This window comes from Leucoraja erinacea, chromosome 5 (genome assembly GCF_028641065.1).
Source record: "Leucoraja erinacea ecotype New England chromosome 5, Leri_hhj_1, whole genome shotgun sequence".
Classification (NCBI taxonomy): domain Eukaryota; kingdom Metazoa; phylum Chordata; class Chondrichthyes; order Rajiformes; family Rajidae; genus Leucoraja; species Leucoraja erinaceus.
This window is the reverse complement of record NC_073381.1, coordinates 53,202,183-53,228,557: the sequence shown is the minus strand read 5'-3', so window position 1 is coordinate 53,228,557 and position 26,375 is coordinate 53,202,183. Positions and strand designations below refer to the sequence as shown.

Here is a 26,375-nt window from a genome sequence, read left to right as displayed (position 1 = left end):
CACCTCTCCTCAGATTTGGATGTCAGAACTGCTGCCAATACTCCAATTGCAGTCTGACCAATGCCTTGCGAAGCCTCAGCATTACATCCCCACTTTTATATTGCAGTTCTCTTGAAATGAATGCTAACATTGCATTTGCCTTCCTTACTACTGATTCAACCTATAAATAGACACAAAAAGCTGGAGTAACTCAGCGGGACAGGCATCATCTCTGGATAGAAGGATGGTTGACGTTTCGGGTTGAACCCCTTCTTGGCAATCCTTCACCAGCACTCCCAAGTCCCTTTGCACCTCTAATTTCTGAATCCTCTCCCCATTTCGAAAGTCTGTGCCTTTATTCATACTACCAAAGTACATGACCGCACACTTTGCTAAACTGTATTCCATCTGGCACTTGTACGCCCACTCTTCCAATCTGTCAAAGTCCTTCTGCAGACTCCGTTTCCTTTACAGTACCAGCCCCTCCAACTATCTTCGTACCATCCGCAAATTTGGCCAACATGAAAAGTAGTAGGCCCAACACCGACCTCTGCACCGACACCAGTAGCCAACCAGAAAAATCCCACTTTATTCCCACTCTTTGCCTTCTGCCATCTAACCAATCTTCTATTCCCACTAATTTTCCCACTAATTTTCGCAATATTATTGGCCTTTTTTTTTGCTTTTATGCTGTTTTTGACATCGCAGATAAATTTCAATACGTTGATTCTTGGAATGGAGGGTGTTGACTGGGGAACATCGAGTAAACTGAAAAAATAGTGGAATTTTAAAAAATGAGGACTGATATTATGTAAGATTGAGGGTGGCTGCTGAGGGTATTTCTCCTGGTAAAGTTATCTTGAACTTGGGGCATCATTTTAGAATAAGAAGATTTGAGGACACGAGAAAGAATTTCTCCTCTCAGAAGGTTGCAAATATACAGAATTTTCCATTCCAGAGAATTGCAGAAGCAGTCACTAAACGAGCTGTCCCACTCTGGTGACCTAATTGGCGAGTTTAGAAGACTTTAGGAGAATATGAAAAAGTGTCATGTTGAAGACCTCCTTCGACTAAGTAGAAGACCTCCTTCGACTATGTTGAAGACTACCTACGACTACCTTCAATTACCTACGGATAACATGCCGACCTACTACGAATCTACGAGTAAAGAAATATCAATTTTTTCCATGGCAACTCTTTTTTACTTGTGGGTAATTTTCAACATATTGGAAAATACGTCGCGACCTAGCTGAGGCGTCGAGTACTTGGGGACTACTCTCGAGCATGAAGGAGAGTTACAAAGACCTCCTAGGACCTCGTGTAGACCATGCTGCAAGTACGAGTCGAGGGCAAACTCTTCTAAACTCACCAATTAGGTCGCCGCGGTGGGACAGCCCTTAAGTATATTCAAAGCAGAGATTGACAGACATGTGACCTATGCCAGAGACAAGTGGGGGGCAGTTGTCAAAGTTTAGACTGAATCAGCTATGGACGTATTCAATGATACAGCTGCTTTGAGAAGCCTATTCTTAATAAGACATGATCACAAATAAAGTTAGAATTTAGACACCAACAAATATATATTAATGTTCAAGTTGTGGCCATGAGAAATTTTGAAGGCCATTATTTGGAATTGCATTCAAATATGTGCCGCCTCCATGCATTAATTCAAACTGTCCATTGGAAATTGATAGGACCCAAATAACCCAGTTGCCACTGTGGGTGGCTGCAAATTTCCAAATTAACTATCAAATATTTAAGTCAAGTACAGTAGACAGGAAGTAGATGAAAATGGAAATGGACAAAAGTGAAAGTTACTCTTGATGCTGGAAGATTACCATCAGCTTTATAACTGCCATGTTAGTTCCACAAATTACAAATAACTAATTTGATTTTAATAATAATAATAATAATAATAATATATTTTATTGTCATTGCACATAAGGTATGCAGCTTCCATCCGATGTCATAACATAAATAACTAATAACATTTAGATTTAAATACCCCGAGAACATGGATTGTAAAAATAACAGTAAAATAGTCTTTTGTATCAAACGTTCCTTTAAAAAAAATGGCAAAAGTAACAAATCTCAATGTGATAAACACATGTTTAAGTTCAATTTTAGTAAAATAGGTGGAAAATGTTTACAGATCAAATAGTGTCCACATCAACTATAAAAGCTCCCCACCTCACAAATTTATTGGATACAATCTGAATTCAGTGTATTCAGGAACTACAAATTAGAAAGCACTTTTGTTAATAATGGAATGAGAGAAAGTGAATGATACTTCAGACCCCAGAGTACAATATTCAACTCCAGTTAAAATAGTCATAACTTCCTAGGCATAAAGAACTTAAAAAATCTTTTAATATCATATTTAAAAACTTGTTAAATGCCACACATTAAGTGGCAAAATTACACACCTCTTCCTCTGCTTTCTCACTCAGGTCATTGTCATAAGAGGCATATAATGTAGTCGCCTTAGGTTCCAGGTAACAGAGGGACAAAGCAAGGGGAAGGGAAAGGGCCAATGAAAAAGGGACAGACTGGGATGCAGACAGAAGCAGCACAAAGATAAGGATGATGGATGGAATAAGGGATGGAGATGTAATGGGGATGTACTTTTGAAAGCTTGGTGGAATCAAAGCAACATAGTAGTCAGGAAGGCTGGGAAAGCTGATGTACCCATCCTCATCAAGCAATGACGGAAATTTGGGAGGAAGACATTTATATAGATTAAGAAATGCAAAACAAAATGCCTTTCTTGCAGTAGTGGATTCAATTTCTGTTTCCTTCCGATCCTGTACTGCAAGACTGGAACACTGAGAGGCGGTGGTAAAGACAGGAACAGGATAATGAGATGTTAATCCTGGTTCATTGTTTGGGAGTGCTGTGCATAAACTGTTAGTGGTAGAAATAGACTCCGAAGTATATTCTTGGTCTAATTCACCAGCTGAAAAAGCACTATCTTCCGAAATGTCAGACAGAAAATCTGTCTCAAGAATGGGAAAGAGATTAGGTGAGAGGGAATAGTTAGAATATGTAGGAGATGGTGGACAAATGTTGTGGAACTAAAATTAAACCCAGATCGTGCATATATGTTAATGTGCCAGAAGGAAGAGGGCAAAGGAAACAAAAAGAAGAGAAATATTAGTCAGAAAGTCATACAGGAAGTGCTGCACATTTCAATGAATGGAGGCCAACAACATTAGCTTTTACAAGATGAATAGGGTAAACAACACAGAAATAAGCAAGACATTTTGCACAATAATTTTCTGCATGGTTACTTATCTCTCCTACCATGGATCTACTCAAATTAAAATTTAAAACAATTGAATTTACAGCATTTTCTTCAAACAGAGTATTTAATTAAATTTGGAAAGCATGGTTTTATTACATTTCTGCATTATATTAACTTTAACTATTCTGAATATAGAAACATAGAACATAGGTGCAGTAGGCCATCCGGCCCTTCCAACCAGCACCACCATTTAATGCGATCATGGCTGATCATCCAAAATCAGTACCCTGTTCCTGCTTTCTCCCCATATCCCTTGATTCCGTTAGCCCCAAGAGCCATATCCGATTCTCTCTTGAATATATCCAGTGAATTGGCCTCCACTGCCTGCTGTGGCAGAGAATTCCACAGATTCACAACTCTCCGGGTGAAAAAGATTTTCCTCATCTCAGTCCTAAATGGCCTACTCCTTATTCTTAAATTGTGACATAATATAGTGTAATTTGATTATAACAAAACAGATCAACTACAAGTTACTTTTCCTCTACACATATCCAGAAACACTTAAGTGCATCGAATAACAACATTACATAGGCTGAAACATACACCTAATTGACATGCCATTAATTAAAATGAAACAAATTTAGTCAAGCTACTTCAAAAGGTGTGTGTTCTGACAAACAGATTTTCCAATATTCATTCGACTTGGCCTTCTGTGCATCAGGACACCGAATCAAAAATATCTCCATTTATTTTCAACATTTACATTCATATATTTTAAAATTCAATTAGTTACACATTTTAACTATGTAAATAAATAATGCAGAGAACTGAAAAGACTATTCTATAATATTTTTGACAAATCTGAAAGCAGGAATGGATTGCTTGTTTGCAGACCATCATTCATTACCTTACAACTCTGTGATCAATTCTAGCTTGGCCAGCAAGCCCATTCCAAATGATACCATTTTCCAATTCTGTATAGTTATAGTTAGTGCATTAAAGTTCAGAGGACAAAGTATAGCATGCGTATGCAGAAAAACATTGCCTATTTAATGAATAAAAACGTCAAATATTTCTTTCTCCATGGAGGACATGGCATTGCTATAATTATTTTCTTGTTTCTCCAAGAAATAATTATTAAAATACTATTTGGCCAATGCAGCTACAAATTATTTGGCAGGTAGGAGCGGATGGAAGACCTCAACTATATGCATGTCTTCTAATATACTCTCAATCATCAGCTTTACAATATTACTCCCATCAGTGAAAACTATTAATAAAAATATAGTACCTTTGTTTCCACAGGCATTTCCAGCTGTGAGGCTTTCAAAGAAGTGGTTATATCTTTTATTGCCAACTCATCTGCTTCCGTTTTAACACCATCTGCTGTTGAACCTAAACAGGAAGATTCTTGCTGCAGACCCACTTCATTAATGCCACCTGCTGGAACTGTCAGAAAAAGATTAAGTTGGCTTATAATATAATAGCCTGATAAAGGCTCAATAAATGTCAAATACAGTGGTTTGATCAACATGTTATTCCTGCTCCAAAATAAAAGATTTGCGCTGAGAAATAAAATGCTTTCAAACATCAGAATAGCTTTCTCTAGATCCATTCGTCACCTTTGTTTTCTCTGGAACTACACTTCACCCAATAGATAAATACTAATGTGGAAAAGATACTTTGCAGAAGTATCTTTCATTTTCTTGTCTTCAGATTGTTCAAAAATAGCAGTCAAGAAGAATGGGTGCGCCATTATTAAGACCGGGATTCATAAGCCATGTAACCTGCAGAAGAATCTTGCTTCTTTGTTGCATCCTGCTTATGGTGATATAGGTTTGAAAAATGATCGAAGTTGTAACCAATTATGTCATAACTACAAAATGTTTCGCAAAGGTTCAACTGAATTGTGGAGTCCCAGCTATATCTCATAATATTTCTCAAAAAATAATTGAGACCCAGTAAATTACAAAACAGAAAATAGTTCCTTCCAAGGATGGATCACACTTCCCACCTACCTCCATCAAGACTTCTCGACATTCGCTTACTCGAAGTACGCTCAAAAAATGGTGCGGGTCTGTCAATGAGGATGCTTGCCTCCCGTGTTTGTGCCTGGGTGCGCCCACTGTAGCGGAACTTGGAACCCAAGGTCATGAACTTGCTTTTCGGTGTTTGCTCAGGAGACAGCAACCTGTAAATAATGATTGCAAAAATTCAGAACTGAAACTTTTAGTTACATTTCTAATTCAATCTTACCAATTAATCATTAAATAATAGTTCAGATATGATGGAAACATGAAACTTGACATGTAAAACTAGAGAGAAAAGATTTTTTAGCAGATTGTATTTTAGTCATAAAAATGTTGTGAAAATCACTCACTTTGATTATAAGTTATAAGTTCATATGATATACGAACAGAATTAGGCCATTCAGCCCATCAAATCTGCTTTGCCATTCGATCACAGCTGATCTATTTTCCTCTGAACCCCATCCTGCCTACTCCCTTACCTTTAACACAAACCAAAACCTTAATCAAAAACGTATTCATCTCTGCTGTAAAAATCCTTCTAAGATAAGCTGCTTTCCAAGGAGTATTTCACGCCATCCATTAAATATGCTGTCAGTAGCTCATGGCTTCAGACGCACATGGGGTCTTCAAAGACCTACAGGCTGTTCCTCTCTTGACATATGCCATCATTACACCCATACAATGTCCAGTTTGGCCTCTCACAATACTAGTTGATCTTGCCAAAGGCCTTCATCTATCAATTCCCTTGGACGTAGTGGGCTGAAGACCCTGTTTCTATACAGTACGACTCCATAAACAAGGTAGGCACATGTTAAGTCAGTGTAGATAGACACATAATGCATAAAGAGGGACAGGCAGCATTTCTGGACAGAAGGAATTGGTGAAGTTTCGGGCAGAGATCCTTCCTCAAGGGTCTCAACCACAAACATCACCCATTCCTTCTATCCAGCAATGCTGCCTGTCCCGCAGAGTCACTCCAACATTTTGTGTCTATCTTCAGTGTAAACCAGCATTTCCTACCAACATATCAAGTCAATGTATAACGGGAGTACTATACTGATAGACACAGAAAACATAGAAAATAGGTGCAGGAGGAGGCCATTCGGCCCTTCGAGCCAGAACCGCCATTCATTGTGATCATGGTTGATCATCCCCAATCAATAACCCGTGCCTGCCTTCTCCCCATATCCCTTGATTCCACTAGCCCCTAGAGCTCTATCTGACTCTCTTAAATCCACCCAGTGATTTGGCCTCCACTGCCCTCTGTGGAAGGGAATTCCACAAATTCACAACTCTCTGGGTGAAAAAGTTTTTTCTCACCTCAGTCTTAAATGGCCTCACCTTTATTCTAAGACTGTAGCCCCTGGTTCTGGACTCGCCCAACATTGGGAACATTTTTCCTGCATCTAGCTTGTCCAGTCCTTTTATAATTTTATATGTTTCTACAAGATTCCCCCTCAAGCCTAGTCTTTTCAATCTTTCCTCATATGACAGTCCCGCCATCCCAGGGATCAATCTTGTGAACCTACGCTGCACTGCCTCAATCACAAGGATGTCCTTCCTCAAATTAGGAGACCAAAACTGTACGCAATACTCCAGATGTGGTCTTACCAGAGCCCTATACAACTGCAGAAGAACCTCTCTACTCCTATACCGAAATCCTCTTGTTATGAAGTCAACATTCCATTAGCTTTCTTCACCGCCTGCTGTACCTGCACGCCAACTTTCAGTGATCGGTGAACAAGGACACCCAGGTCTCGCTGTACCCCCCCCCTTACCTAACCCCATTGAGATAATAATCTGCCCCCTTGTTTTTGCCACCAAAGTGGATAACCTCACATTTATCCATATTATACTGCATCTGCCACGCATCTGCCCACTCACTCAACCTGTCCAGTTCACCCTGCAACCTCCTAACATCCTCTTCACAGTTCACACTGCCACCCAGCTTTGTGTCATCTGCAAACTTGCTCGTGTTGCTCCTAATTCCCTCTTCCAAATCATTAATTTAGATGGTAAACAGTTCGGGCCTCAACACCAAGCCTTGCGGCACTCCACTCGCCACTGCCTGCCATTCTGAAAAGGACCCGTTCACTCCCACTCTTTGCTTCCTGTCTGCCAACCAATTTTCTTTCCACGTCAACACCCTACCCCCAAAACCATGTGCTCTAATTTTAGTCACCAGTCACCCGTCCGGGACCTTATCAAGGCTTTCTGAAAGTCCAGATACACTACATCCACTGGCTTCCCTTCATCCATTTTACTTGTCGCATCCTCAAAAAATACTTGTCACAGGTCTGCCACTGTATGACATGGGAATGGTGTAGGTGCAAGCACATGACTCTTGCAATTCGGAGGATGGCGTTTGATGAATTGGGATACACATAATGGGTTGTAGGATTCTTTGAATTACTATTTTTGACACACATTCCCTCCAGATTTTATTCCTTTTAAAGATTGGTACATGAAGGATTCCCAGAAAACAAGCTGACACTTATGAGTCATTGGAGATGGACAGAAAAGCCAAGTCCAGCTTCCTGACTTCAGGCTGCGGGACTCGGAGCTGAGGCAGCGGGACTCGGAGCTGAGGCAGCGGGACTCGGAGCTGAGGCAGCGGGACTCGGAGCTGAGGCAGCGGCGGCCTGACTCGCTGAGGCGACGTTCCAACTTTCGGCAGCGGCCCGACTCGGAGCTGAGGCTGTGGCGGCCCGACTCGAAGCAGAGACAGCATTCAGGCTTTCGGCAGCGGCCTGAATCGTAGCCGAGGCGGCGACGACATCACTTCGGAGGTCCGCTGGACTGGAGAGCGGCATCTTCGGCCTGGATCGCCTCAGCGCAGAGGGAGAACAAGGAGGGAAGAGACAGAGACTAAGACTTTTGTCTCCATCACAGTGAGGAGGTGCTTGGTGAACTCACTGTGGTGGATGTTAATTTGTGTTTATTGTATGTTTTGTTATTTATTATTATTGTGTATGACTGCAGGCAGGGTGAGGGAGAGGGGTGAGGAGAGGGAGATGGAGAGAGGGGTGGGGTACGGGAGGAGAGAGGAATGGAGAGAGAGGTGGGGGGGAGGAAGGGAGGTGGAAGAGTGGGTAGGGAGGGAGGGGTAGAGGGGTAGGGGGAGGGGAGGACAGAGGGTTAGGGGAAGAGGGGGGGAGAGGGGGGGGAGGGGGAGGGGAGGATGAGAGAGAGGGTGGGGGAGGGAGAGGGATGGGGTAAGTGGGAGAGAAGTGGAAGAGGGGGGAGGGAGGGGTAGGGGGAGGGGTGGGGGGACAGAGGGGTAGGGGAAGGGGGCGGGGGGAGAGAGGGAAGGGGGGGTGGGGGGAGAGGGATGGGGGTGGGAGGAGGAGGGGGAGGAGAGGGAAAGTGGTGAGGAGAGGGAGATAGAGAGGGGTGGTGGAGGAGAGGAGAGAGGGGAGGGGTAGAGAGGTGTGGGGGAGGGGGGGAGATGGGGTACCACCATGAGGTACCACCTCCAGTTTAAATTCCATTTGGAATATTTTGGAGGACCAAAAAACGAAGAACCAAGAACTAAGAACCAAGGGTATGCAAAATATGTGTCCTCCGAGAAGGCGGTGTAAAGAACAAGCTATTTAAAAAAATGTGTTTTGCATGTGTATTTTTTTTTTCAATGACTTGGAATGTTGCCTTTGGAGCTCTCTGCCTCAAAGTCTCAAACTCTTAGCGACCGACTTTTAGTTGGATCATTCAAATGGAATCCCTTTCTCATCAACTGCAAGGATGTTCAATCGGAGATATTGAAAAGTAAAATATTGTAGATGCTGGAAGTACTGGAAAAGGTTAGCAATTATCTACAGAGAAATGCAGTTAACTTTTTGCGATTAAGATGAAAACAGAAAATGTTGGAAACCCACAGCAGGCCAGCCTAATTTGCAAGTAGATTACTAGGCCAAGTGCAGACTCATTGGGTCTGCTACCCCAGCACACCATTCCATCGCTCACCTGTTCCCCCAACACAACCCGTTCCCCCAACGCAATATTCCACCACTTTCTTTCCTCCCCCCTCCGATCCCCGGCAGTGAAATAATGCGGGGTTCGGGGTCCGGTGAATCACCCCATGTGGGGGTTGGGGTCCGGGGTTGAACCACCCCGTGTGGGGGGGAAATCACCCTGAGTATGGGTCGGGAGGGTGAATCACCCCGTGTGTGGGTCGCTGAATGACCCCGTGTGGGGGTGGGGTTCGGGGGTGAATCACCCCGGGTCGGGGTCCGGTGCCAGTGCCGCGCGGTCAGCGACTCTGGGTGGGCAGAGGAACCAGACTGTCCCCAACTCAGCTGCAGCTGACGGGGACGTTGCCGGGTTTTGTCTCCCGTGTGTGCATTGCCCGGAGACACTGCCCTGCTCCACCAGTGTGAGGGCGCTGCCAGCCCATAGCCCGTCACAGTGCGGCCGCACAGGGGGAAACGGGGCGGAGGGCGGCCGAGGGCGGACAGCGCTGACCCCGGGGGGAGAATGGGGGCTGTCCAGAGGGATCCGCTCCTTCCGCCGCTTACACCGGGTACCCGAGTGTCCCTTGGTGCTCGGGTTCAGAGCCCCGGGCGGTCGTGGGCGAGGACCTGCCCTCAATCCACCAGCACGCTGCTCTTTTGCACGTCAGTCACGAAAAACATTTGTATCTTCTCTCTGTCCGTGAGCAGCAGTGATGTTGCCGGTTTTTACCAGGTAAAAACGTATGTGTTGCGTGTGGTACTCCAGAACGCTTGATCTACTCTGTGTGTCACGCCCTTTGACCTTATGACCAGCCGTGCAACAGCCCTGTTTAAATGCGTCCCACCCCGACGTCATTTGAAAAAATGGCTCCTATTGTTGACCATTGAGCTGGTACATTAAACACAGAATAGCTTTACCTGAAAAAAGTGTGATGTTCCACACAAACTTTCCACAATCTCTTTGCTGCTCGATGATTCGGCAACTTGAAACCAATAGTACTTTCAAACTGCTCTATCTGGAAAGGAAAAAATATATAATTGTGTAGTACCGGTTAAGCTTACAAACAAATTTATTTTACTTTTTCATTACCTAAAAAAGGATCTCCTTAGCTGTAATCACATCACAAATTTCCTTATATTACCAATGCATTATACCCCCCCCCCCCCCCCCATTTTAATTGGCATTTCCATTTCCTCATCTTGACTGCAAAGCATTCAGAGTTAAATATTAAAATTATGATCGTTTGTACAACCAATTGTTGCACTGGGTACATGCAATGTATCGAGCTCCCTTGAAGGAAAACAAATGTAAAGAAAGCATCAGAGAGTGAACCTTAAATGGATGGAGTAGCCAAGACTACACTAGGTTAGAGGAAAATTTCACTGGCAAATCCATGACAGGTTTGTGCGCATTTACTGATGAGGTTGAAACATAGTGCTATGAAGAGTAGTGCTTTTCTTCACCAGTTATAGGGTCGACATTTTATAGGAAACCACATCCAACAAAATAGTAATCACCGTCTTCCTTTCGCATCTCTTTCTCAAGCGAAATGGTGGAGCTGTCAGTCCTTTTGCTGTTTATATGGATTAATTTTAATTCTACTCGGGTATTTCTATGCTCTGTGTATTTTGGAATGATCCTCACTCGAGGATTTAATGAATACATTTCCAATTTTCACTCATGACTGAATAGTATTCTATTAGCCTTAATTCAACATTTAATCAAACTATATATTGGATAAATTCTTACTTCTCCAGGTCGAATTTTAATATAGAAATTGCTTCGCTTGTAAGAAATTTTAAGAATCTTTGGCCAAGCAAAGCGGTTAATCCTGAGACGATCTTTGTAGATGAGCAGTCCATTTGCACATACACCCAACATAATATCCACTCCTTCTGAATCCTATGAAAGTCAACAGGAAAACAGTAAAGTTTGTTAAAATATGAACTTTGCTTTATGGTACCTTGAATTTAAAGGCCAATTGTTATATGAAGCTAGTAGACAATTATAGTCTTTTGAAATACAAAAATCTTCAGCATATAGTTCATATTATTTAATATTTTATAAAGGAAAGCCAACATGACGAACATCTATAGGTGTACAAAACAGTGTTGGAGGAACTCAGTAGGTCAGGTAGTATTTGTGGAGGGAATGGATAGATGACATTTTATTAGGATCCTTCTTCATTATCTCAAATTTTTGGCTCATACTCAGGATGTAAATTCAAATGTAAAATTTATTTTCACGCCACTCATGCTTTTCTCCTCATCCCGTGTCACCATTCTCCAGAATTTGGCCAGCATTGATCATCCATCCTGAAATGTCCTAGAGAAATTGCTAGTAAACCTATTTTTGAACTGCTGTTGCATTTGTAATGAAGGTATTCGCACAATGATGTTGAGGGGAGTTCCAGGACAGATGAAGTAACAACAAAAATAATAGCAATATATTTACAAGTCAGGAATGATGTACGACTCTGAAGATAAACTGCAGATAATTGTGTTCTGGAGACACATGAGACTGCAGATGCTGGGACTCATCAGGTCCATCAGACTTGGAGTGAATGGACAGACCACTCTTCGGGTTGGGACTCTTCTTTAGACAACTGTAATTGTATTGCCATTCCTTTGTTGTTCATGATAGTAGAGGATGGAGGCATTGGAGGTGCTACTGGAGCAGCCGAGGTGAATAACTGCAATGCTTGGTGGCATAAGGAATGGATAGTGGCATAAGGAATGGATTTTCAGGATAATTGATTGAGTGGCAATTAAACGAGCTGTATTGTTGTGGTGGCGTCATGCAATTTGACAGTAAATGGAGCTGCATTTCATCTAAGAGTGGGAGAATATTCCCCCACAGTTCTGACGTCCCTTGTAAATGGCGGGGGGAATTTGTAAAGTCAGTAGTGAATATTACCCAGCATATATCCAGTGTCTGATGTTACCAAGGCGTGGTTGGTCCACTTGATTTTTTGATCAACAGTATTCCTCAGGATGTTGAGGGTGGGAGTCTTGTCGTGGCAATACCATTGAACATCAAGCGTTGATGGCTAGATTCTGTCTTGCTGGAGAGCTAGGATGATCAGCTTTCAACAACTACAGCTATCTTCCTTTGTGCAAGCAATGATTAATTTAGTTTAGTTTGAGATACAATGCAGAAACAGTCCATGCCAACCAGCGATCCCCGCACACTAACACTATTCTACACACACTCTGGACAATTTACAATTTTTACCGAAGCCAATTAACCTACAAACCTGTACATCTTTAGAGTGTGGGAGAAAACCGGAGCAACCGAAGAAAACTCACTCGGGTCACGGGGAGAAAGTACAAACTCCATTCAGATAGCACCCACGGTCAGGATCAAACTCGAGTCTCTGGCACTGTAAGGCAGAAACTCTACCACTGGGTCACCACGCTGCCCATTTCTAACCACTGAAGTCACAAAAGACTGCAAATGCTGTAATCTAGGGGAAAATAAACAAACTGAAGGAAATTAGTGCGTCACGAAGCATCTGAGGTGGTAAAGGGATAACCAATGTTTCAATCAAGACTCTGCTTCTAATGAACCACATTCTTGAATCACTGCAATATTTGAAGGGAAATTACTCCCACAAACCATTGCAGAAATAATTCTAGAACTTAAACTTAGTAATGAAATTAGTGATATAATTCCAAGTCAGGAACATGCAACTTTGAAGAGCAACTGCAGGTAATGATATTCTCGTGCAACAGAAACAAGGAACTGCAGAAGCTGGTTTGCACAATATAACACAAAATGCTGGAGAAACTCAGCAAGTCTGGAAGCATCTCTGGAGAACATGGATAGGTGATGTTTTGGGAGGGGATCCTTCTTTAGACTGATAGTGATGGAGGGGCTATGGAAAAATAAATCTGGGAGAAGAGGCAGGACACAGTGACTGGTAATAGGTGGACACAGGTGAGGTAGAATTGTTAGGTCGAAAGTTGCAACAAAGGCCAAAGATTAATGCAGAAGGTGTGAGATTGCCATGCTTCCTCCTTTAAAGACCAGGACCAAGCTGCCGGGAGAAGCCCGAAATCGACAGAGCCACTGCACATGCCCTGAAGGTGAGGGACTGCACCCTGATGCAGTCCTGGACTTTTTACTATTGTGAATAAAATATATATACAAGTATATTAAAGGATGATTAAAGAGTTTCAAATTGTGAAGCCAGAGAAAGGATGGGGGGGGGGGGGGGGGGGGGGGGGGGGGGGGGGGGGGGGGGGGGGGGGGGGGGGGGGGGGGGGGGGGGGGGAGAAATATGTACGAGTCCATCTGCGGGCAAGGGGGAGTTAGGGAGAGAAAGCATGGAGGTTGGTTGGGATTGTTAGTGGTTACCTAAATTGGAGAATTCAGTGTTCATACCGCTGGTTTGTAAGTTACCCGTGCGGAATACGAGATGCTGCTCAAGTTTGCATCTGGCCTCACACAGACAATCTGTTAATGGAGGAGTTAAAATGGTCAGCCCTGGGAGATCCAATGGGCTTTGGCAGGCCGAGCGCAAGTGCCTGGTAAAACCATTGCAGTGTCTACGCTTGGACTCACCGATGTACAGGAGGCCATATCGGGAACACCAGATGAGGTTAGAGGACGTGCATGTGAACCTCTGAATCACCTGGAGAGACTTCTGTTGTCCCTCTTTCCTGGCCCTTTCGAAGGTCGAAGGCATAGAACTGCTCTTTGGAACCCAGCAGGTGAATATCTGCAGTGCAGGACTGGGCTTAAATCAAACTGGCTGCCTTGTCCTGGATGGTGTAGAGCTACTTGACAGTAGTTGGAATTGTACTCACGAAGGAAAGAATATTCCATCACACTCCTAACTTTTTCTGATGTAGTGTCTTGACATGAAACGTTGACCTCTCCTTCGCCTGCACCAATCCTGCTTGACCCACCGGATACCTCCAACAGTTTGTTATTTTCCTCATATTTCCTGGAGCATTTTCCCCTCAATACTAATTGAGAGCAGTTTTGTGGGAGGCTCCTTAACGGCATTCAAATGTTGCACTGATTGCAGCTATTCAATTAATCCTACCTCCCCGGTAGGACTTATCATACGCTCATGTCATAAGTGATAGGAGCAGAATTAGACCATTTGGTCCATCAAGTCTACTTCGCCATTCAATCATGGTTGATCTATTTCTCCCTCCTAACCCCATTCTCGTGCCTTCTCCCCATAGCCCGGCACCCGTACTAATCAAGAATCGACCTATCTCTGCTTTAAAAATATCCATGCTCATGTTCTTTTGAAAGGATTTATTAAATAGCTTACAATGCTCCGTCAAGTGGCATGATACAGATCATGATGCACAAAATTCTAATCTTTGCAAAATCAGAAAATAGTATTCTCCAGCTACAGTCACTTTTATTCTGGAAAAAAAAGTTATTTGATAAACTCATCGTTAAGCCTCTGGGATAAGGAGCCCCATTTCACCACATAACTAAAATCTCTTAGCCATAGTATATCTTGTCCAAACTTTCGTCAATGCATTTTATCCGTGTGAAAAAGTGGTCTCACCAGTGTGGTCTAACCCATTGATTTAGGAGATTTTTTTTGCACTGGCCAATAATCACCTTTTAAAAAAAAATCAAACTAAAACTATGGCTTCAACTTTCACCTTCATGCACATGAACATCTAACACCACTGTATAAAACTAAAAAGTCTGAACACAGCTAGAGAACATCACGTCTCTTGCCAGTCTAAAAAATATAACTTTTCACTATTATTCTATGCTGGTTGTCTAATAGGCAAATTTGTACTTAAAATTTGTCACTCACTATCATTTGGCAATTTCTCTTTTTTTTTAAATCCTAAATCACTTTTAATTAATTTCACTACTTTTACTTATGGAATCTGGGTATTGCTGACAAATCACCATATTTATTGCCCATCCTCACCAGCCCTCATGGTGGTGATAGTGAGACACCATCCTGAATATCTGCAGTCCACTTAATCAAGTACTCCCATCATATTACAAAGTGAGAAGTTCCAGGATTCAGTCCTCGCTACAAAGGAACAATATCACAAAGTCAGGAAAATACAAGCATGCAAATTAAGAGCGGTGGGCAACTCAGCCCCTTCAATCCTACACAGCCACTGAATATGCTTAGTTCTTCTGATTGCAACCACAACTCCACAGTCCCACCCGTACCTGATAACCATTCATTCACTTGCTGATCAAGGAAGTACCTAATTTTGCCTTTTATTATTCAATATCCATACTTACCCATGCCAAACTCACTTAGTTAAGATAGAAGCAGTATATTTATTATACCCATTTCAGAAAGTAATGAGTTTGAAACTCACTTCCTCAAAGAACAGTGGCAGTAACCTGAATATTTTTAAGTCAGAGATAGACAGGTTCTTGGTAAGTGGGTGAATGGTTACCATGACTAGACAGGAATATGAAGATAAGGTTAGTCAAATCAGCCACAATCTTATTAAATGGCAAAGCATACTGAAGGGCCAAATGAACCAATTCTCCTAATTCATACGTGCATATATCTTTGCTACTCTCAGTGTGTGGGCTGCTTCATGATCTCTGAGAGAACGAGTTGAATGAGCTGGGTGGAGCATGTTAGCAGGACTTGATGACAAACAATGCAGACTTACTGCAAAACAACGGCTCAAATTGTACTTGGCACAGAGTAGTTATTCCTGTGGGTTTAAGGCTCGCAGCATTCTCAACGCTTTTCTGCTACAGTTGTCAGATAAAGAAGAACAGCCCATGAATGGTAACTCCTTGTATACCCAGAGGACCAAATGCCTTGTCAGCCATTTCTAATAGTCATTAAACTCTCTGGAAAAAGCAAGTGTGATTCAAGCTATTATGTGACTGCAATACAAATGATGAATTTTGTATACCTCAATTTCTTTGCATTGAACATATACAGGTTAATTTTACTGGCTGTGTGTGAATATGTAGACGTTAGCAGCAAAATAATCAAAAGGAAAACAGAACAAGGAGTGACTACTTTATATTTGAAACACAACCACAAGTGTTTGCTGCGTATTCCAATGATAGATAGCAAAGGATCAAAATGATTTGAAATGAACACCAAATGCTGTAATATATTATCACAAGTACTGTGATTTGACACTCAACTTGATTTTGTCAACCTAGCACCTCTCTTCCCTTCCTCCATAATTGTTTAACCAAGTAGTAACTAATTACCTTTGCATGGTGCAAGTCTACACCATACATGGAAAGCATTTTGGCATTTTCCAGAAATTGAGCATCAGCCTGGGCTGGAGTTAAACCCCTGGTAAGGAAACAAGAAATCCACTGTAAAGGCAGCATAAAATTAAGTGGTAAATTCGGTTTAAAAAAAGAACTATTAAAGTTCACAGATTTCCCATTTAAATTTTTTTAAATGAGATTAAAATGCATTAATTTAAATCCACTAATATCATAGGTCAATTATCTGTAATGTATATGATTTGAACAGTACAAGCATAATTGAGCTAAATTACACTGAATAACAGTGTAAAACACTAATCATTTCAGAATTAAGATACGAGAGAACATTTTCAATTGTTGCACCTTACTTGTTTTACTTGATATGTAAGTACATTAAAACTTGACATTTGAGTCACCTGAATTTATTGTTAATTAAGCACATCTCTCAAATGGTTTAAAATGCTGCCCAAGCTTATCAGCTGGAATGAGCGTAAAGCCATAGCAATTTAAAAGGGTCTCAATCTAAAACATCACCCATTCCTTATCTCCAGAGATGCTGCCTGTCCCGTTGAGTTACTCCAGCATTTTGTGTCTATCTGCAATTTATTTTTTATTGTGGGGAGATTGGTTAAGTATGCAATACAGTCTTAGCTGGCAACTCCCTTGCACTTCTTCCAATTTAGTGCATTTCATTTAGTGTTCATAATGTGATCTCTTCCACTTTTGAGCACTGAACAGAGACTGCTTTGCAGAGCATCTTTATTGTCTTCTGGGGTAACCAAGCCTGCAGTAGCCTGTCGTTTCATTTATCTATCGCACTCTGAGCACTCTTTATGGCTTTCTACACTTAAGACCAATGTAACTTTGAGTAAGATCTTTCAATATGCATGTTACAGTCCTCAAGATTTAATATAGATTTCATCAATGTTACATAACTCACTTTCTCTGCATCAGAAATGGCCAGTTCGATTGTAGTAATTAATAATATTTACTCAGGTTTTTCTCTCTCCACTGACACTTTTGATCTGCATGCGTTTCCTAAAACTTTGAACTGCATTTATTAGCTTCTACATGTTCCTTTGTTTTTCACTCACCTGATGGCTCTCACTAATTTATCAGATGGCTTCATCAATAGTCACCAAGACAAACCATCCTTCACCAACCCTTTCTGAAACTTACAGGTTTTCTCTTTCCATGTTTTGATGAAATGCCTTCAACCCTAAACTAACTGTTCCTCATTCCACAGACTTTGCCAGCATTGTTGAGGGTTTCCAGCATTTTCTATTCTTATTGTGTATTTTCTGTACGTGCAGCTTTTTGATTTTCAAAAGAAAACTATACCGGCTAAAAATTACATTTCAACATTTTGCTAGGACATACATTCCAAAGTATATTATTATTTAAATAGGCCATCAGATAAGTGCTTCAGTCATTTTCACACTGCTATCTTTATGATTTACTATAAGTGTTTGATTACTTAAGTAAATATGCTTTGCATGCAACTGTGACTAATTTCTACCTGTGTGTTTTATGCAGTTCAGAGATTTTCTCTTCCAATTCTTTTGTCTGGTTTGGAGAAAACTGCAATTCTGTAACGTAGCCTGCTTTGTGTTCATTGGCATCATAATCTCCAAGTTCCGCTTGCAATGCGCAGGAACCAAGAAGGGCATGAGTTACAAAAGAACATGGCAAACGACCAGATACGATATCTTGGCGGAGTTGAAGGCACAAGTAATATCTGCAAGAGATAACGGATTCTCAACCGTTTCTTAAACTCACATTTAAACCAAGAATTGTATAGTTTAATTCAATAAATACACTTAATTTTGTATGATTCGAGTCCATCTTAATCTCACCTTTTTAATTTTATTCATCCTTATTCATACATTATGGCTTGAGTTTTTACAGGGAATGGATCTCACAACAAATAAAAACAGTATTGCAAATATTCTGTTGTAACTTGCAGAAGACTCGAGGGTCTGAGCTATGGGGAGAGGTTGAGCAAGTTAGGACTCTATTCCTTAGAGCGCAGGAGGATGAGGGGTGATCATTGACTGTCATATGCTGAGAGAATGGAGCGGCTGGGCTTGTATACTCTGGAATTTAGAAGGATGGGAGGGGATCTTATTGAAACATAAAATTATTAAGGGTTTGGACACGCTAGAGGCAGGAAACATGTTCCCGGTGTTGGGGGAGTCCAGAACCAGGGGCCACAGTTTAATAAGGGGTAAGCTGTTTAGAAAGGAGATGAGGAAACACTTTTTCACACAGAGAGCTGCGAGTCTGTGGAATTCTCTGCCTCAGAGGGCGGTGGAGGCCGGTTCTCTGGAAACTTTCAAGAGAGAGCTAAATAGGGCTCTTGAAGATAGCGGAGTCAGGGGATATGAGGAGAAGGCAGGAACGGGATACTGATTGTGGATGATCAGCTAAAAATCACATTGAATGGCGGTGCTGGCTTGAAGGGACGTATGGCCTACTCCTGCACCTATTGTCTATTATAAAGGCGTATAAAATTATAAGAGGAATAGATCGGGTAGATGCACAGAGTCTCTTGCCCAGTGTAGGGGAATCAGGAACTAGAGGACATAGGTTTAAGGTGAGGGAAGCAAGATTAAATAAGAATCTGAGGGGTAACCTTTTCACACAAAAGTGGGTGTATGGAACGAGTTGCCAGAGGAGGTAGCCGAGGCTGGTACTATTGCAACATTTCGACAGGTACATGGACAGGACAGGTTTGGAGGGATGTGGGCCAAATTGAGGTAGATGGGACGTTGAATATAGTGTGGGCAAGTTGGACCTAAGGGCCTGGATCCATGCTGTAGGACTCTGAAACTGCTAGTTAACTGAAGAACATTCATCACTAGAGTGGATCAGTATTTATAAACCAACAAATACAGAAAAGTGGGCAGATCATTTCCAGAGTCCTGTACAGCTTGTCTGAGACTTCAGTCCCTTATATCCCTCAACCTTTCCTATCCATATACGTGTCCAAATCTTATTGTTTCTGCCTCAACTATCTCCTCCAGCAGTTCGTTCCATATACCCATCATTGAAAAAGTGATTAGAAGGTCCACAAGGGTCGGTGCGGGAACCACTTAACCTGGTATATTAATTATTTGGACGAGGGGATTGCAGGCTTTGTGGCCAAGTTTGTGGATGATACGGATCGGTGGAAGGGCAGGTCGTGTAGAGAAAGCAGGGATTCTGCAGAAGGACTTGGACAGGTTGGGAGAGTGGGCAGAGAAATGGCAGATGGAATACAGTGTAGCAAAGTGTGGAGTCAAGCATTTTAGTAGTAGGAATAATGGCGTAGACTCTTTTCTAAATGAGAGAATCCAGAAATCGGAGGTGCAAAGGGACTTGGGAGTGCTGATGCAGGATTCCTCGCTGGAGTTTAGAAGAATGAGGGAGGATCTCATTTAAACACACAAAATTGTAAAAGGCTTGGACAGAGTGGATGTGAAGAGGATGTTTCCACTAGTCAATAGTGATTAGCGGGAGAGTCTAGGACTAGAAGTCATAGCCTCAGAATTAAAATACGTTATTTTAAGAAGGAGATGATAATTTTCTTTGGTCAGTGAATCTGTGGAACTCTTTCCCACAGAAGGCTGTGGAGGCCAAGTCAGTGGATATTTTTAAGTCAGCAATAGATTGTTGATTAGTACAGAGGTTATAGGGAGAAGACAGGAGAATGGGGTTAGGAGAGAGAGGTAGATCAGCCATGATTTGATGGGCCGAATGGCTTAATTCTACTCTTATCACTTATGACCTTATGAAGTTGCATTCCTGAACCATGGTCGTTTTTCTGATAAAGATCCAAAGTGTTGTGAAGGAATGAATGAGGATTGCAACAATGAAGGACATTACAACTAAAAGGATCATGAAATTTGAGGGGAAATTGGATCTGAATTGGACGATCAGCCACAATTTGCACATGTGCCACTCCTGCCTAACCCCTAACTACCTCCCCCCAATGAGTTGGTCAACGATAACTGGAAGATGACCATGTCTCAAATGGCAGACTGCAGAGGCAGTTCCAGAAATCCCCCAAAAGCTTTTGGCAGAATGACCCAAACCATGTCGCTTTCAAATTCTTTAACATTTTAAATGTCGATTTTCAGAGACATTCAAAACCAACTAAAACTACTGAAGAAGAGTCTCAACCCGAAACGTCACCCATTCCTTTTCTCCAGAGATGCAGCCTGTCCTGCTGAGTTACGCCAGCATTTTGTGTCTACCTTCAAAAACTACTAAAGTTAAATTAAAATAATTACTTCAAAATGTTAATTGGAAACTTCAAAATAATTTGAAGGATCAACAAACTAAAATAATTTGAAAGACCTGTTGCATCATATTTCACAAGACAAGAAGTCCCATTGAAATCAGTGAAGTGTGAGATCCTATGTTTAATCAAAGACGCCACTGATTTCCACAGGGATTCTAGATTTGGCTATGATCAGAGTAGTAATTTTCCCAGCATAAAGCTGAGGAATGTCAACTCTGGATCTGCCGCAGGAACATAATAGATTGACAGATCCAGCGACAATCGTCACTTGTCACTCAAGACTCTCAGCTTGTGCTCACAGGTTCAGTTTGAATGAACAATTATTGGCAATTCAGTTTGGATTGTTTGGCAACAGGCAGCACAAATTGGTCAGGTTCTTTCAATACACACCTGCAATTATTTTAAATATATTATTTGCATTTGGCAATCATGCCCTAGAATGTATCATCGCATTAGGACATATTTTAGTAAATGTAATATTTTTTAATACGTTATAAAAGTTTGTTTAAAATATATAGATTACTAAATTAGTTTTTATTTAATTACTTTCATAAGAATTTAACTAATCTGATGAATTTATACCTTGTGATGTCTTCAGTTAGTTGTGAAGGATCCGGAGGGTAGAATTTTACATTAAAATTAAAGTGCCAAGCACAACCTGCAATTACATACAATTCTATTTTAAAATGACATGTGGCCAAGAGAAAATGTTTTAAATGCTTCACTGTCACTGCACATATCTAAGACTGTATAATTACACAATTTCAGTTAGCTGTGTTATTCGACTTCATCCATAAGCTATGACAAACCAAAATTAAACGCATCAACATCTTATGTCAGTGCGTACCCAGCCCCGTAGCAGCTAGCAAACCCATCCCACCAGTCCCTTATTTGTTTGTACGGCAGTATGCAAGACAGGCGTCCGTAAACTAGAGACAACCTGTGGAATTTGCACCATATTCTTGGCGCTGCAGCACTGTCAGTAATACAGTTCTCTTTGTATATATTACTAAAAAGAACTGTTTTACCTCTGATACTGATAGCGTTCTCATTTCTAGGAATACATCTTGCAATGCAAGATACCAGTGTTTGCTCATGCAAATCAATCTTCAATGCCCCTAGTCACACTATGGCCGATCAGGCAATGTACTCACTTCGAATTTGTTTCTTTATTTCCTTGGCAGGGTCCAACCAATTCTAAAAGACAGAATAATACTTCAGAATGAATCAATGCAATAACAATCTATCATATACTTATTAAAACTATGATCTTGTTGGTGTTTATATGTGGTTTCACAACTTCGCGAAAAAACTACGCGGTAACGATAACATTTTTACATATTCCGGTTGACATTTTTCCCGTCGAGGCCGGGATCACATCATACTTTATTTCTCGACATAACTGATTAAAGTTAAAAATCATCAAAAGACTGAAATTAAAACCACCAGCTTCAAATGATGACATCATAATGGCTCAGCTCGCAGAGAACAGCCTGAATGAATATTTCATCCTATATTCGCAATTAAAGCTTTAAAAATGCCAACTTTCACAGGATTTTTACATATTCTGATTCACATTTTCCCCCTCGAAGCAGAGATCACTTTCACTGAACATTTTATGCTTTAGCTCGCGATCTATAAGTGGGGGGGGGGGGGGGGGGGGGGGGGGGGGGGGGTTGCGGGGAGAGTTGGGAGGTTGAGGGAGAGAGGGGGGGGGTTGAGGGAGAGTGGTGGGGGGGTTGAGGGAGAGTGGGGTGGGGGGGGGGTTGAGGGAGGGTGGGGGGGGTTGAGGGAGAGTGGGGGGGGGGATTGAGGGAGAGTGAGGGGATTGAGGGAGAGTGGGGGGGATTGAGGGAGAGTGGGGGGGATTGAGGGAGAGTGTTGGGGATTGACGGAGAGTGAGGGGATTGACGGAGAGTGAGGGGATTGACGGAGAATGGGGGGGATTGAGGGAGAGGAGGGGGGTAGGGAGGGTAGTTGCCACGTCTACACTCCCTCTTTCGCCCCTACCTCTCTACTCTCATTCCCCCCTCCCTCTCTCCACATCTCCCCCTACCCCTCCCTAGCTCTCCTTCTTCGCTCCCCCCCCCCCCCCCCCCCCCCCCCCTTTCCCCTCTAGGGATTGAAGATGGAGGGTGAAGAGGAGGAGGGAGTGCTAGGGGATGAGGAAAAATGAGCCGCGCCTGCACAGTTGGGGACTATGCGTGAGTGGTGGAATATTGCGTTGGGGGAACGGGTGAGTGGTGGAATATTGCGTTGGGGGAGCTGACCCAACGGGTCAGCACTTGGTCTAGTATTTTATAAAAGTTAGAACAACTATGAGGAGAGTTTTAAACAAACTCACATGCCCATACGTTTTAGTATGCAATATTACCATTCTTGCCATTTTTCCTATTTGGCATAATCTAGCATCATGTGTAGGTACTACTTGCACCTATATAAGCAATTTTCATAATTTAAAATTAATTAATTCAACCCCCATTAGGGAAGAATGTTTATCTATCAAAACATTACTATCCGAGGAACAATTAAGAATTAAGACAAAAAAATGTTACACTCCAACAGATTCTCAATATTGAAACTGCAAACTGAACACACCCATTTATTTGCCATTATGTCAGAGAAGTATAATAATTTACTGCATTTAAAATCTTTGAGGAAGTGAAGAACTCAATTTCCCCTTCGAATTTTATCAAAATTACATCAGGTTTCTACTGAAATTAAATTTCTATAAACACAAAATATTGTTTTACACAAACCATTACAACCAGCTACGAGAAGTTATCCCAATAGTAGGTATGTTACAAAACCTACCTGAATCGTCATTGGGAATCTGCCCTCAGCCATGGCCGCGATTTTGGCGCTGTTTGGAGGGGGCGGGTTTAAAACGCGATTTTTACTAGGCTGTACTAATCGCACATGTTCAGCCTAGTAAATCATTAACGAAAAATCGCTGCAAGACCCGGTCGCAAAAGGTATTATTAGTTTTATAGGCCTCGATAATATAGTTCTAATAGTTTTAAAATTACTGTTTCATTCCGCAACCTCTCGCAGCCCCAGGGTTTTATAAAGCAAACAATTAAAGGTATGTACCTTATTTTTACATTAAATGGGGCATATATATAACCCTGAATATCAAGTTATCTATAGCGAGTAGCTCATTTTGGGCTTTTTATATCCCGCAGTATTTTTCTCGGCATTTGGGGGCACTAATCCAGCGCTATGTCAACGTTCTAAACCAGCGCGTTCCACATGAACCCACTAGAAAGCCGATTTAAATGGGCATTTATTTACAGCAATTGAACACTAAATTCCTTCCATTTGGCCTATAAATTAATGTAAATTAGATATAAAAATCATGTTATATTGTGAATTATTTGTGAATAATCTTTGGACACAGGCTATTTAAAAATGTTAATCTTTCCTTAAGAAATGGGCTTTTGACAATCCAAGATCACAGCTTTTTTGTAATGTCCATTGAAAATCAATAGGGAACAAGATGCTAATTTCCGAGTATGAAAATGGTCATAACTTTTTTAATACTTGAGATATGAAAATGAATTTGGTGTCAAATTAAACTTATTGTTATGCTTTATCTGATGGGATAAATTGCAGACTTGATTTTTTAAATCTCAAAATTTTGTAACATTGCTACCAATAGGCCTGCAATCTCACTTTCTGTTGTTATTTGACATATTTCATTACAGCAACCTCATGTACAATATTAATAAAAGCTAGAAATTCAGGAAAAAAAGTCCCTGTGCAAATAATTTGCCCAAACATTTCCCTTTATTCAATTAGGCTACACAAAGCAGCTTACTCAATTAATGCTGGACATTTGAAGAAAATATATGTATTTCAAAGAAACATCACAGCGGCTGCATCCTGTGATTTGGGCCCAGTGGCAGGGTACTTGAGAGCAGAGCCCAATCAAAGCAAGCAGAACAAATTAAAAAGATTATAAATATTAGAAGTGGTTTTATCCTGAGTTTTAAAAATCCCCAATTTTTTCAGTTGCTTCAGATTTCACCTGTATTATGCTGCTAACAGTGCACAAATATGCATCACAAAATGTCTGCTCAAATATACAGCTAGATCAGTACGATTTGTGGTAAATTACTTGAAAAATTCCAAAATGTCAGGTACCAGTAAATTTAATGTACTATTTCTAAACTGCTGTATATATTTTTTTATAACACTAAAAAACAAATACAGTAGTAAAAATAAATGTCCCTCAATTAATTTTAGTCTGTGTACTAATACTCTTCGTCCCACACCCGTCCAAGTGCAATACTAACTAGTCCGAAAACCACAAGATAAAAACATGTACAGTTTTTGGTGTATATTGGGGCATTGGCAATATGAATGTTAAAACAGTTAATATTAAATTATCTTTCAGTACAGAAATTCTTCTTTAATGCATTTCGTTGTCTCTGTACTGTACACTGACCATGACAATTAAATTGAATCTGAATCTGAATCAGGATTGTTTTCACCACAGATCTCTACCAATTCAGCAAATTGCACTGTAACATTTTCCTTTTTACAATAATGTAACTTGACAAAAACATCTCACTATTAAGCAAAATGGAGTAATTCACAATACACTTAACTATAAGCTCCCCACAACTAACGCAGTGCGCAGCCTTATGACACAACTAAATGGTGCTTGAAATGCAACTATGCAGCTCACATTCTATCCAGCTGCAGCTGAGAGCAGCTGGTTAATAAATAGCTGCCTGTGACAATTGAATAAGGCGAAGAATAAATCAAGCATTCAGCAAAGCACACTAAAAGTCAAAGATTTTTAGCATTTTAACACGGTCAACAACAGCCACTGCAGAGGAGGAAGCAAAAAAAAAATCAGAAATTTGCCAAAAAGTAACAATAGCACCCACAGAATTAGAGCTAGCGCAGGACAGACAGATCATTTTGAACTATATAGCAAATTCTGGTTAACACCTACAACTCAGGATAGCACATTTTGTAAGTCATATTACAAAAATCAAGCTTCATTCAGTTAAACCACAATTAAACTTCAGTTATGTACGAATGCTCATACTGTAAATAAGACTTTTGTTTACTTTTACCAAGATCCTATCTTAAAATAAACATAAATTAAAATACTACAAAATCTGCATCATTTCTCATTGATTTAAAACTTAGATCATCCATAAGGTATGAAAGAAATCAATGAAAAATACTTTCAGAGTGTGGAGGTAACATCTTTACCAGTGGTTCAATTGTGGAACTTGCTTTCATTTGCAGTGGTTAAAATAAATGATTCTCTTTTAAGTGCCTCAATACTAAATGCATGAAAGAGAATGAAACTGAAAGATACTGAAAAGGAGAGAACAAAAAATAGCACAGGAACCATTGCAAATCTTTCAGTACTGCATTTCGTTTCCAACATGCACAATGTGCACTCAAGCAGTGGTTTTTAAGAAAATATTTAAATATTTTGGATTTGAGGCATCATAAACCCAGCATTTTCTTTCATAATTTTCAATGTTCATGTTTAATATAATTATTATTAAGCTTTCAAATTTTAACTATCTTTGAATCTCAGGAATCCTTGAAACTATTAAGCTTAGGCAAAGTTTCTCTTTCCTCAACCATCCCTTCTCTTCACCCATCAGAAAAGGTGTACATACTGAAAACTGGCCGAGGCTATTTAAATTCACTT

General features: G+C 41.0%; 1 protein-coding gene across 13 annotated transcripts in view; it reads right to left on the bottom strand.

Moving 5' to 3' along the window:
- Nucleotides 1-26,375, bottom strand: part of LOC129697259 (protein 4.1-like) — a 114,098-nt gene that overhangs the window by 25,349 nt on the left and 62,374 nt on the right. For 12 of the 13 annotated variants that reach the window (XM_055635622.1, XM_055635616.1, XM_055635619.1 and 9 more), the window contains exons 5-12: nt 21,844-21,886; nt 21,272-21,347; nt 17,924-18,142; nt 16,399-16,486; nt 10,954-11,106; nt 10,122-10,219; nt 5,242-5,414; nt 4,515-4,672 (exon numbers count right to left, since the gene is read on the bottom strand). In XM_055635622.1, coding sequence (XP_055491597.1) covers nt 4,515-4,672; nt 5,242-5,414; nt 10,122-10,219; nt 10,954-11,106; nt 16,399-16,486; nt 17,924-18,142; nt 21,272-21,347; nt 21,844-21,886 — 1,008 coding nt within the window. Of the gene's footprint in view, nt 1-2,369; nt 3,054-4,514; nt 4,673-5,241; nt 5,415-10,121; nt 10,220-10,953; nt 11,107-16,398; nt 16,487-17,923; nt 18,143-21,271; nt 21,348-21,843; nt 21,887-26,375 lie in introns of those variants that run through there. The other variant, XM_055635624.1, reaches the window with a different exon arrangement.